Raw genomic sequence first — 14,839 nt, 5'->3', positions numbered from 1 at the left:
AAGCATCATGTTTTAATATTATAGTGGAGGTAGGATCATGCTCTGGGGTGTGTGTTTGTGACAGGGGGACTGGTCAGGGTAAGAGTAAACCTGAATACAACCAAATACAAAAGAATATACTTCATGAAAACCTGGTCCAGAACATGCAGGACCTCAGAATGGGCCGAAGGATTACCTTCCAACAGGATAATTACCCTAAGCACTGACACACAGGAGGCCAGGGACTGTGTAGATGATGATGTTAAACTGGACCAACAACCTCCTGAGGCAAAGCCAGAAACACATAAGACTGACCGACCAGACCAGAAGCCGTGGGCTCACATTAAAGACCAGAACCAACCCACAGGATCTAGACAGAAACTGGATGACCGTGAAAACAATTGTTTCCTTACAAAAATGAAGTTCCTGTATGAGGCTCAGATGTGATGAAGGGTTGGTGTGCAGGACAGATTTTATCCCGTTTGTACTTATGATTTACACAACATGAACAATATTTATCAATATGAAAAAATGCACATTTCAAAGATGTATGGTAATAGACCGCATTGCTATAAATTATCTTCAAAGATTAATATCCAATATTTTATAAACGAAACAGTAAACACACATTCACAATGTAAGGTATTACCATTTTCATGGGCTGTATGAACACTACACATTATTAATGTTTAATTTTTTTTGTGGAGCTTCTTGCAACGACATTGTTATTGCTATTGCAAATAATTATAGTAACTTGTAAAACATAGAAAATGCATTTTCAGAGCATGCCATTACTTCAAAATGTGTTCTGCTAATGAGGATTATTCTTCAGTTCTCCAGACACTATAATTCATAATTAACTTAATATGTGAGAGTTAAAATAAATTAAAGTGGATGACTGATTCATAATTCAGAAATGACACCAATTAGCATGAACTAACTGTCTGTCACGTGGGTCTGATTTGAAACATTGAATAGTAATATAACCAAACAAACAAATAAACAAACAGCTGTAAATGTATCAATAACTGTATGAATGAATAACTGTGAAAACTTGCAGTGATTGTTTTTCCGTCGCTCGGCCTGTAGATGGAGCACACAGCTGGCAAACAGCATGAGCTGAGAAAATCATAACCTCATATAGCATATCATACTCTCTCTCTGAATCATCTGAGAAAATCATAACCTTATCCAGCGTATCATACTCTCTCTGAATCATCTGAGAAAATCATAACCTTATCCAGCGTATCATACTCTCTCTGAATCATCTGAGAAAATCATAACCTTATCCAGCGTATCATACTCTCTCTCTGAATCATCTGAGAAAATCATAACCTCATATAGCATATCATACTCTCTCTCTGAATCATCTGAGAAAATCATAACCTTATCCAGCGTATCATACTCTCTCTCTGAATCATCTGAGAAAATCATAACCTCATATAGCATATCATACTCTCTCTCTGAATCATCTGAGAAAATCATAACCTCATATAGCATATCATACTCTCTCTCTGAATCATCTGAGAAAATCATAACCTCATATAGCATATCATACTCTCTCTCTGAATCATCTGAGAAAATCATAACCTCATATAGCATATCATACTCTCTCTCTGAATCATCTGAGAAAATTATAACCTTATCCAGCGTATCATACTCTCTCTCTGAATCATCTGAGAAAATCATAACCTTATCCAGCGTATCATACTCTCTCTGAATCATCTGAGAAAATCATAACCTCATCCAGCGTATCATACTCTCTCTGAATCATCTGAGAAAATCATAACCTCATCCAGCATATCATACTCTCTCTCTGAATCATCTGAGAAAATCATAACCTCATATAGCATATCATACTCTCTCTCTGAATCATCTGAGAAAATCATAACCTCATCCAGCATATCATACTCTCTCTCTGAATCATCTGAGAAAATCATAACCTTATCCAGCATATCATACTCTCTCTCTGAATCATCTGAGAAAATCATAACCTCATATAGCATATCATACTCTCTCTCTGAATCATCTGAGAAAATCATAACCTCATATAGCATATCATACTCTCTCTCTGAATCATCTGAGAAAATCATAACCTCATATAGCATATCATACTCTCTCTCTGAATCATCTGAGAAAATCATAACCTTATCCAGCGTATCATACTCTCTCTGAATCATCTGAGAAAATCATAACCTTATCCAGCATATCATACTCTCTCTCTGAATCATCTGAGAAAATCATAACCTCATATAGCATCAGGAATCATATCATATGACAGTCACAGATTATATTTTTTATGATGAAATCATTTTTAAAACATTAATGAATTAATTTCATATATCAACAAATATTTTAGATTCAGGTAATTCACTGATGTAAGTAGTCTCATTCCCAGCATGGACCGCTGTGAAGTCTCTGACTGTAAGTGTCAGGAAAGACATGTTTAATACCAGCAAATAAACAGGACTATTTTAGCTTCTCCAAAATATATTACATTAGAATAAATACAATGTGTGAATATTACAATGCAAAACTTAATGCTCAAGTTTGAATTCTTGACAATTGAACGATACATCTATGATGTTTCACTCGTGTAGTTCCTGAACACTGAAGACATCGGCCAGTTCTGCAACTCATCCTTCCCTTTCTGTTGATAAACTGTTATATTTGTGCTATTACATAATGTGTGTCACAAGTCCCAGCCAGCAGGAACACTAATAACTGCAGCAACATCACATCACATTTAATGAACTATTTCAACATACATTTTTTTTAAAAACCTGTATTATTCTTGTTCACATATTTGTTCACATCTCCGCAGTAATTTGATGTAAATAAAGATTCTGATTCAGTATACAGTGATTTCATGAAGAAATTCTGAATACAGTAGATCTGAAATGCTATTTTTAATTATAATAAATTGCATTAACTTATGATTACATGATACTGATGTCAGACACATTGTTTTCATTTGCTTCTATAACATGATTATGATCAATAATCTCATGGAACGCACTACTGTTAATGAACAACTTTGGAATAGGCTTATAAAAAATAAAAAATAAATATATATATATATGAAATATAATATTTGTAAATATTAGGGTAAGAATCTTTAACCGATTCTAAAGATTGTATTGGTCATGTGAATCTCAGTACTGATTGCCGACACCAAACACTGATCCCTAACCCTACCCGTCATTGTAACCTTAACCAATGAAATTAAATATTACTAATGCAGGGCGGGATTACTGGTTTGCGCCCATGGGATTTTAATTTTTATTTAATTTTTTTATAGAAAGATTAAAAATACGGGAGAAATACGGGAAAATATTTCAACGGGATGATAGTGGGATAGCAAGGTAAAATACAGGAGAATCCCGGGAAAATCAGGAGGGTTGACAGGTATGCGTCATTAATATTGTAAGTATCTAGGATTATGAGTTTATCTGTGGTGGCAAATATTGTTCAGAACAAAGATGGAAATTCCTGAAAGGCAATAGAAAGATGACAAAACTAGAATCTAACCTATGAGAATCTCATCTCATGTCCAGGAGAGACACTCATCCATATCTGTCACACAGCACATTCACAACAGCATATTACTGAGTGCATTATGGGAGAATTCAGCGGACTCTTCTCTCTTCACACTCTCTATAGAGCTGAAGGACAATGAAGTGCTCGTGTATATCTGTGTTTGGGCTCTCAAAACATATTTTCAATTCAGTTGGTGATAAATATGAACAACAGTGTGTTTTGTGATGAATAATCATACTCATAAACACACACACACACACACACACACACACACACACACACACACACACACACACACACACACACACACACACAGAGAGTACATCCAGCACCGCTGCTAAATCTGAATCCAGCTATTAAATCATCCGAGTTAAAAAAGCGTGCGTTAACAAAGGGCTTTTAAAACTGCAGCATATTAAATTACATGATTGAATTTCATAAAATTACTCCACTCCCAGACTGAAACAAAAGTCTTTATATTTTTGGTCAACCCTGAAAAATTAAGATTGCAATTTTTTTATTTGATAATTGTAAGTGATAAGCACAGGAATGTCTGGAATGCAATATTCATAAAAAGAGGGAAAAAACATGGGAAAAATGCAGTGTGTTTGCAGACAGAGAGAACGGGAATCTGTTTTCCCAAAGACAGTCTGTGAGAGATCATTGGACGGAGAAACAGATGTGAATAATCACGATTCATTTGATTAACACTCTTGACACAATACATATTTTTTAGTTCATAGTTTAATAGCACAGCCCAGTTCGTCCTTGAGCAGATTTTGGTGCCACTGATCAATCCACTAGATGTGTTGATTGTTTAAACTCATTTTATAATATTTGTTGCATTATGATCAGGCCTGATTGAGTCTGGTCATGAATATCATCTGTTCATGCGGCCGGTGAGGCGTTTCTTTAATCTCATTTACCCTGGTGCTAAAATGCATCTCTTTTTTTTTTGTCCTCTGGATTGTATTCAGTGTTTTAAATTTAGTTTGGAGCTGGTGTTATTTAACACCTAAGTACCCAATACATACCTTTAGTTACACTTTATTTTATTTTATTATTTAATCACACAAATAACTGCTGAATAATTGTAATAACTACATGTACTTACTAAAGGGTTACGGTTACGGTTTGGTTTAGAGTTAGTTAATTGTATTTATGCATTTTATTACAATAGTAAGTACATGTAACACATCATTTGCAATATAATGTTACCATATATTGGGCAAGAATGCACTATGTTTTATTTGTTTATTTGTTTATTTCCATTATTTAAGCTCATCGTGAGATCTAAAGCAGGAACTGTATATCTCTACATGAAAAACAGTTTTATTCTGTTGATGCAGAGCTTTAAGCTTTAGGTTAGGCTTAGTCTGTGATAATTACAACTAGTCTTATTTAAAAAGCCAGCAGTGTCGGTAAATGTGTGTGTCATGACTGAACTGACACACACTGTAATATCGCATCAATAACACATTCTTCTCTCACACACAAACCTGACTTCATGCGTCCACAAAAATGAATAAGAAAGTGACTCGGAAAAATTCAGTTACTTGTGAGAATAGCCTCGCTTGTTTGAGATCTGGCGTCTAATGCAATGAAACACAGGAATGTCTGAGAGTCCAGTTCTTTCATCCACTGCATGTTGAAGTGAGAGAGCTCGAATTTAGGTTACAAAAATATTTTTAAATAATATATTTACAGCTATTTAAAAACTGATTCGTTTCCCCAGTTTAAATACCTGTAGACAACAATCTTCAGATGGACGAGCGATGAGAGAGAGACAGCATCACACAGACAGAATCTGTTCTCAGTTTATTTGAGCTTGACTGGACAGAATGTCGTGAGGCTCGGGGACAGAAGCTCATATTCCTGTGCTACATCCAGAACTCACATTTACAAACCCATAAAGCAAACAGGAAAAAATAAGTTGTTATAGATCGCTCAGTCCCACAGTAATGCAATCTCACAAACAAGACCGTTCCTCCAAAAAGTGCATTCACAAACATGACAAATCAACATATTTTTTGTGTTGTGTTACAAAATGTGCATAACAGTTCTGTCTGTACTCAGTAGATTTGCAGTTCTTCAACACAAACTGTTTTTGTAGAACTCTGTTGTATTTCTTTACAAAGGATAAAAAGAGGCTTGTGAGCGTAGCAGCTTTAGATGCCGTGCCGTCTCGTGGTGTATAGCTGTTACACAGCAGGAGATATCCACAACAAAACACCTCAGTATGATTGCATTGATAGAACAAAGATTTTTTTTTCATGTCTTTATTTCAATATATATTTAGAATTCAAAATTAAATTAAATTAAAATAGATTAATAAAAACTCAGGGCAATTAAATATATTTTAATACCTACTGTTAATTTATACCATAAATATTAAGACACAGAACATTAATATAAGAACATGGCTGAAAAATTAATGTAAAAATTTTAAACGACTTTTTCGTCTGGACAAGTGTCTAGTTTCCATGATTGAAAAAGCTGACTAATATATCCAATTTCATGTTTCCATCCGTTCATGTATCACAACGCAACCAAATAAAATCCCTCTTTTTTTCTTTTTGCCCATGTCAGCTGACACTCACCAGCCCGATCTCACGGCAATTCGTACAAATTTTACGAGGTGGCTAATTCCTCACTCGTACGAATTCATAAAATTTTTGCTAAATCGTACATATTTTAAGAGTTGCCCAATTGGTAAGAATTCGTACAAATGACCGACCCCTGACCCCCCCCCAAACCTAACCCTAACCCTAAACCTAACCCTAAGCCTAAGCCTAAGCCTAAGCCTAAGCCTAAGCCTAACCCATCACTGGGGTTTAGACAAATCGTATGAATTCGTCCGAATGACCTAACCCTGACCCCCAAATCATACCAATTCGTCGGAATTAGCCACCTTTTCCTCACTCGCACGAACTGGTCATGAGATAGCGTTGCACTGTGTGTCAGAGCGTCATACTATTAAGAAACATACTGACAGAAACCAGTAAGTACCATGCAAACCTTTCAAGACAAACGTTTTTCAAACGAGACACATGTTTTCTTTGTATGAATCAATGTACAGTAGGACTGAAGAACACTAAATATCTAAACAGCATATCAGACTTCATTTGTACAATATAATACATAACTCAAACTGGATTAAGTATTTTTGTCAGTATCCTTTTCTAAATGTACATCATCAATTAATCCCAATTTCTTTGTCCTTTTCCCTGAATCTGGAGAAGGGGTGTCCAGCTCCCACTTCCAGGTTGGTCTTGTCGAGTGTGTTCCCGGGAGAACTGCTCCCGGTGTGAGACCTCTCCATTCCTGCGGACAGTCCTCCCACAGCAGGAATGCCTCCGCCGCTCAGACTAATGGGAATCGGAGGAATGCCTCCATTCTGAATGACAGAGATCTCATTGTTTTTCATTGCCAGTCCATTGGTGATGGCTACAGCATACTGATTCCAGAAGCCTGGGTCTACGTTGATTGCTCGAGCTGTGAGATCCTTCTGAAACATCTCGCTGAACTTTATGGCATCTCCCCCTAGAAGAGCCATTGGGTTCTCCACGGAGAGGCGTCTCCCCCGCCGGGCCGGGGCGTTGTTCCACATGTGGGTTCCCATGTGGACCTGAAGTGAGAACGCTGCTTCAGTTTATATGAATCGCAAAAAAAGACATCATGCTCTTTATTTATATGCTTTTCTGATGTGGTTATGAGTATGTTTTTGTCATTTACGTCTGTATTACAAATATATTTAATTCAGTTCAATTCACATTTATTTGTATAGCGCTTTTTGCAATACACATCGTTTCAAAGCAGCTTTACAGAAAATGCATGAGTCCACATTACAACTTCTGTTATCGAGGTTATGTATTTCAAAAATATACAAATCACAATTAGCTAAAAATTTATTAATTTAAACAATGTAATAATTTAAGGCAGAAACAATGAGCTCATTGAAGTAATGAATACTTACAATATCACAGTTATATATATAAAATACATTTAACTTGTAAAAAATGTGCTTTAGTAAGCTTAACCTCATTTGAAGATAGTAACTGGTAAAAGCTGCAGGCAGCAATTACAGGGACAAGCACATTAGAGGCAGATCTGTTACAGGTAAATATAAAAATAGCATCCCGGTGGAGATTTTATGAAACGTGATTTCAAAGCCTTTATTAAAACTGCTTGTAATGTAATACAGTTGTTTATGACTTTTAATCAATAGGTACAGTAGCACCATCAAATTAATATGGTATTTTCAGGGCACATGCAAACTTTCATGTAAATATGCCAAAATGTTGCTTTGATTATTAATTTTTTTTAGGTGAAGATTCGATGAGCACTGTAGGGGGAGTTCAGAAAATATCTTTTCAATTCAATTTCAAAAGGCGCACAGGCAATATGGCCGACCATGGCAAAATGGGTATCACCGTAATCTGCATGACCCAGTGAAACAAAGGAGACCAGATCATGAATAGGATAAATATGAAGGTAATATTGTTTGTTTTGTTTGTTTATTTTTTTACCTCTAGGTGGTGCTAACACCAAACATTTATGTACCAATATGCCAATGCATTTGTTAAATTCTGCATTCATAAATTTATCCTGTTTTCGTTCACATTTTATATAGTTTCGCATAAATATAAACTAAAATACACAAATAGGCCAAATATATTTGAACCATACCTTCAGATTCCCCTTTGTGGTGAAGGCTCTGCCACAGATGGAGCAGCCGAAGGGCTTTTCTCCAGTATGAGTGCGCTCGTGGATCTGAAGAGCGCTGGCGGACGAGAAGTTCTTCCCACAGGAGTGGCAGTTGTGTTGTTTGGGGGTCCGGCGGGGTGGGGGCGGAGCAAGCATTGGAGCCAGGTTGGGGCTTATTGTTGTGTGAGGGGTTGCGGTGGGAACCTGGGGGCCAACTGGTAAGTGGGGTCCCTCACACAAGGCCGGTGGTTTACTGTGTCCATTCTCATATTTCACTGTGCTTGATTCTGAGCTCATAATACTGGGAGTGTTTAAACCTAAAAAAAAAAAAAAACATAAATTACAGGAAAATTATTTTAATGTATACATTAGTAGTAACATCATGAAGAAGAGTAGTTAAATTGTCAGTCATTTGTAATTTTGTATATATATATGACTATCTCTGTCTAAAAAAACAAAAAAAAAACATAACTACCTCTGTCTCTTCCCAGGAACAGCAGACTGAAGTGATTCTCATCTTTGACAAATGGCCTGTTGGGCTGTGTGGCAGTGAGATCTAATGCGCCTGTGTTTTCTGCTCCAGGAGAAGGGGTGTCTGACTGCTCAGACTTCACTGTTGCACTCACTGAAGCAGAATGCAGAGCCTCGTCCTTGCCGCTATTCGCCTGAGGAGGGGACTCGACTCTCGGTGGCTCGAAGCGATGGCTCTCCGACTGGCTGTAGGTAGGAGACAGAGCCTGCATAGAGCCAGAGGATTCAGACTGTGCTGGACTCCCAACACTGTGGTTCTCCAAGTCTCCCATAGTGGAAGATGAGTCATTCTTAAACATGTCTCCATTTTCCCCATCAATTTCACTCCCATTTTCTGGAGGCTTTAGGCTGAAGGAATGGGTTACGTTAACTGTTGGGTCACTCAGCTTCATTTCATTCTCCAAAGCAACAATGCTAGAGATTAGAGAGGTTGGGGGAGAGGTGCTTGGAGACATATCTGAGTATAAATTTAGTTGTTTTGGTGAGTCCACGTTCCCTTCTTTGAGACATATTTCATCTTCCGTTACTTGGTCCATCTCGTCAAGTAGCTCATCATCATAGTTGCTCATGGTGTCTAAGCTCTTTTCATCAAAGGAGAGATCTGTGTCCATGTCCTGAAAACTCTCAGGCAGGGGTGTGTTGGGAATCTGTCCACCCATATGCATGCGGATGTGTTGCTGCAAAACTACGGCATTAGTAAACTTTTTCTGGCATATGGGGCAAGAGTGCTGTACCCGGAGAGGGGGCTTTGATCTGTGAACCCCAAAGTGTGTTTTCAAATTACCCTTGGTTGTGAAAGCACGACCACATATCTTACATTTAAAGGGTCTTTCTCCTGTATGGATGCGATAGTGCATCTTCAGGGCACTCTGACAACTGAGCACACGATGACAGATAACACATTGGTTGGGGTCTGTCATCTTTTTATCAATATTTTCCACCAGTTGCTGTAGTTTTGAGGTCTCTGATGTTTGCATAGAGTCCAGGAGGCCACCAAAAGGAAACTTGGGCTTATACTGACTGGACATCATTTGTAGGGAGGGATGAGAGACAGCAGACAGAGTATTCGTTGAGTCTGTGATCTGTGTTCTGGTTGTGGTTGTAACTGTGGTTGTAGAAATCACTTGGGGTATGGAAGAAATCGATATGCTGGTTTCTCCAGGCCTGGTGGGGGAGTTGGGTGGTAGATGAAAGGCTTCAGGTTTGAGAACTGGAGGTGTGTCACTCGCCACATTAGGTTGTGGTGAACTGGAAATTTGTGCAATACTGGCCTCAGCAATGAGGTGATTCGGAGACAAAGATGTGCACTCACTTGATGGCGGTGATGGCCTTTGAGGTGACCGACTTAAAGGGGTGAAACTAGTTGAATCCCCATAGTTTCCTAGAATACTGGGCATAGTTGGAGGGAGTTGCAGTGCTACCGATGTTGGGATTGTAGACAAAACAGGTTTGCTGTCCAGCCATGTGGTAACAGGTTTTTCTGGGGGAAAGGACATCCCATAAGGTATACCTGAGCTAGTTGGAACATTGTCCAAATACTCAGGAACAGGATAGGGGTTCATTTGGATGTGAGGATACTTTTCTTTGTGTCTCTGAAAATGAACCTTTAAGTTACCCTTTGTAGAGAAGCGATTACCACAAATGTTGCATTTGAAAGGCCTTTCACCAGTATGGGAACGAAGGTGAATTTGCAGGGCACTGTCACTTCCAAACACCTTAGCACAAAATCTGCACTTGTGTTTGAAGAAGGGATCTTCTGAACTGGGTTTGGTGTCGAACATAGAGACATTTGGGGGCTTTCCTTTGCGGTGCTTCATTAGGGCGGAAAGAGGATCAAGAGCATTTGTTGTTGCTGCAATACTGGCGAGAGGATTAGGGAAGATAACACTGTTGGGCGAGCTGTGAGGTACAAGGGGAAGGCTGGAGGGGGATGTTAGCAATCTCCCATGAGTCAGCGTTAAAGGACTAGGTGTGTTCCTTGGTAGTGAAATACAACAACTGACTTCACCCCCAGTTCCTGTGCTACTACTGGTGCAGCCACTGCTGCTAATCGACACTGAGCATGGTGGCATTTGAGAGGGAACCACATTACTGGCTGTTGGATACAAGGAACTCATTGTGATATTGCTTTTCATCCCAGAACTCGCCAGTTGGCCTCCTGTCTGAGGGACATTGGAACAGGCTCCCTCCAGAGCTGAAGATAATGAGACCTGTCCGTTTAAAGTGGAGGGTCCCTTGATAGGAAGCTGATGCACAGGGGGTGTAATGAAGCCACGTAGATGAAGCTGCCCAGACATAGTGGGTATGCTGGAGGATGAGGTTACTTGTAAGGCAGCATTCATGCTGTGGTCTACTTGATGCTTGACAGTGGTCTGTGTGGGGGCTTGTTTGTTTATTAGCGCCACCTGGCTCCGAATCTGCTCTATGAGTTGAAGCTGATGGAGCTGTTGCTGCTGCAAGGCCATGAGCTGGTCCAGGATCATGGGGATGGCCATAGTGGACACTTCACCAGCTAGAGCTCCTCGGGTACCCTGAGAGAACTGGGCCACCGCCACACGGGTCCCATGAAGGGTTTCCAGCGTGACGTTAGTGCTGGGAATAGAGTACCCCGCCCCGGAGGACTGCGTGTGGTCCTCAAGCTGAGGTAGGCTTATGTCTGGCTCTGCCAGTGTAACGGGATCTTCAGAATCTGTGGGCTTCTCAGGAGACATTTCCACTTCCATGGGCTCGTCTTCTTTCTCCAGGACAGCCCCTGGATCCAGCATCATGTCTGCTCCTTCATCAGCTTCGGCGTGTGGGATGAGGCTTCCCCCGGGATCGTCCTCGCTCTCGGCCGGCTCGCTGCTGGGCACTGGGGATGGCTCAGGCACGTAGTCCTGGGCTGGCTCTGAAGTCACCTCATTATCACTGATAATCAACACAAGTGGGTTCTTGGTACAGGTGTTCAGATGTTCACAGAAATCCGACCACTTAAAGAACTCAGCGCAACACTTTTCACACACATGGGTCTCTTCGCTCCCACTGCGGCTCTCATTTCCACTGTCTGAATCCTCCACTCCTTCACCTGAGACTGAGGGGAACAGGAAATTAGAATAAATTCAACTTTTTTATTAATTTGCATAAATCAAATCAATTTTGCCCTTTTTTCTGGATTTTTGTCTCTCATCTTAGCCACCAGTTTTGATAATTCCACTGTTCCATGTATAGCCAGCTAATAAATATCCTAGTGCAATCAGTCTAATCAGGGCTGGATACTTCCATTTAAAAATGGATTCAACACAAGTCTTTGATTTCCAATGTTTTCATTCAGTTCAGCTGTTACTCGCATTCCGTACTGCTAACATGAAACCTCAAATATCGGTCTCTTCACTGGTTCTGTCAGATGCGTCATCTATGGGTTTGCAAACACTGGCACAACATGTCTCCTGACAAACTACGGTTGTTGAAGAAACCGCATGTTCTGTACAGCTGACATACAGCCCTAAATCATATCTGATCATGTCTGTTTAAATCATACATTTCTTTGAGATATTGAGATATTATCTGTACAAATTAATCCAGAGGCATATTATTTTGTGTGTTTGTATGTGTCTATGCTTTATGGTAATCATCTGGTAATAGTGCTTGACTGCAGAGATTGGGTTGGGTCTGATATTTTGTTAATTATGTTATGCAGACAACTGTGAAGAATTAACTGTATAAGCTGAATTAAACATGTCTAAATTGTGATTAGACCTTGCGGAGTGAAACATATTTTTTTTCTTTTTTTTTTTCTCCAACTGGCGGTTGATAATGTTTAGCAGATAAAATATAATGTATGTTCTACTGCAATATGGATGAATTTTTTTTTTTAAATCAATAATAAAATTAATTATATTCCAAAAAAGAAAATAGAATCAAAGAATACATATAACAACAAATGTTTTTGACAACAAAGAAATTATGATAATGTACTGTAACCCTAATACTAATACTAAGAAGAAGAAGAAGAAGAAGAAGAAGAAGTGAGGAAGAAGGAGGAGGAGGCGATTTATTTCCTCATGTCGGTAGTGACTGGAATAAAATTAATTAGAAATGCTTATTTTATTTAAAAGAGAGAATAATAGTTAACTATGACACATTCATATACTGTCTATTTCAGACAAACTGAAAGTATAATTTTTCCTATAATTTTCTATATGAGTAAAACAGACTGATATAAATTATATACTGAAATTATATAGAATTTCCTGTACAATGAGCAAATGTTGATATGCAAACTGAAAACACTGTTAGATTTTATATCTGTTATATTCTACCAGTTGCTAAATTATAATCTCTTTTATTATACACTACAATGTATTTATGTTATTATGAATGTTATGATAAGTGTTAAAAATACATATCGAGTAAATACATTTCTCATTCTTTGCCATTTCAAAATTAAATAGATATATCATACACACAAGTAAAATGCCTAAATACACAAATGTGTTAAATGCAACTAACTGACTACTTTTTATTTAAAATGATAATAAATAAAAACCTTTTTTTGTGATAATTCAAAATGGCTGAAAGTTTTATATTATAAGTATATACAGTAGCACACACACATATAAACTACTGTATACGATGCACTTGTGCAAACCTACAGCATTTGCTGACTATTACTTCAAATGAAATGTTTGAATTTCTAATATTAATGTTGTTCAGTGTTGATCAGTGTTCAGTGTCCGCTCGCAGTGCCAGAGGAACACATGAACGAGCTCACCCAGAGACTTCTGCACAGTAATGCCTCTATATCCTCCAGAACACCCGAGCTTCTGTCAATGCTTGCAGATGTGCAGCACAAATATTAATATTGTGTATTAGCATGTGCTCTGACACCAGATTTACCCACACCATGATGCTGACTGGCCGAGCTGAGAGCTGGGCCCGGATTAAAAGGTTAAACCAGCATATTTTGGCGTATCAATACGCATTATCTATAGATGCATTATCTATGGACCTCATGTACAATTTGAGCATTGAAAAATAAATAAAAATTGTGAGACAGTTACATTATCTACATTGACAAGATCTAAATGAATAATAAAATCCCAACACTATAAAAATGTTTCATGATTACTGTCTAAATTAAATGGTCAAAAATATAATTTAGTACGACTGAACAAACTGGACAACATTACTGTACATTACACCAGTAACTTTAGGTAAGAAAAAAACATCTGATATAAATGCTGTAAAGTATGGACTCAGCGGCCTTGGAAACATGGAAGGATGAAAAGTATTGTTCAAAAACACACAGAGAACTCAAGCATGATTAATTATGAAACTGTCCATAAGATGTATAAATATTAAATAAAAAAAATTATATTGAATTGTAAATCTCAGCAGAAAAAAAAAAGTGTTATATTTTGTTTAAAAAAAGTCATAAACCGTGTTAGATGCACACGACAGGACAGAGCATGAGAGAGCTCATTAGTCGTGTGGAGATGAAGGACGACAGAGAGATTATCATAATTAATACACCATAGGACATATGTAAGCCACTTTTCTCGGGTCAAGCGAACATCTGCACACATTGCATGTAAAGCTTGACATCTCTGGGCCACCCATGCCGGCGCGCCCAGCCGAGGGTTACGAGCACGCGGTCTCAGAGCAGCTCCTCGGGGACACAGAGCATCACCATTCACACACACACACACACACACACACACACACACACACACACACACACACACAAAAGAGTGTGTTCAAAAGCCAAGCAAACAAAAGAGAAGAAAACGAGCATTTAAAGACTTGTGCGGAGAGAAACACTGCGCTCATAAAGAAAAGGACAGAGTTCCTCAAACCGTCTTACTGGAAACCTCTCGCTGAGATGAGAATCAGACAACTGAAGTCAAGCTGGAGATTCAGAGCTACGGTTAAACCCTCAGCGTGACCGATCGAGTCGTTAGATTACAAACAATCAATACTTCTGTTGCTATTCAAATGCAGTCGAAGTCAGATCATACATCAACAGTGTGTGCCAGAAACTGAAGCACCAGTCAATATCAAACGCTCAGACTGCAATGTGTTACACTTTCATTTATCATTACAT

At 38.5% G+C, this 14,839-nt stretch overlaps 1 protein-coding gene and 1 long non-coding RNA gene across 2 annotated transcripts in view; both read right to left on the bottom strand.

Moving 5' to 3' along the window:
* Positions 1–14,839, bottom strand: part of LOC309484529 — a 349,759-nt gene that overhangs the window by 217,726 nt on the left and 117,194 nt on the right. The gene's annotated exons all lie outside the window — the stretch shown is intronic.
* The window catches only part of sall3a (spalt-like transcription factor 3a), a 12,119-nt gene continuing 2,612 nt past the window's right edge, over positions 5,333–14,839 (bottom strand). The window contains exons 2-4 of the mRNA XM_082149711.1: positions 8,702–11,827; positions 8,209–8,543; positions 5,333–7,147 (exon numbers count right to left, since the gene is read on the bottom strand). Coding sequence (XP_082005837.1) covers positions 6,716–7,147; positions 8,209–8,543; positions 8,702–11,827 — 3,893 coding nt within the window. The 3' untranslated portion in view covers positions 5,333–6,715. The remainder of the gene's footprint in view (positions 7,148–8,208; positions 8,544–8,701; positions 11,828–14,839) is intronic.

Source organism: Leuciscus leuciscus (genome assembly GCF_965113295.1).
Source record: "Leuciscus leuciscus genome assembly, chromosome: 20".
NCBI lineage: Eukaryota > Metazoa > Chordata > Actinopteri > Cypriniformes > Leuciscidae > Leuciscus > Leuciscus leuciscus.
This window is presented reverse-complemented; position numbering and strand designations above follow the sequence as displayed.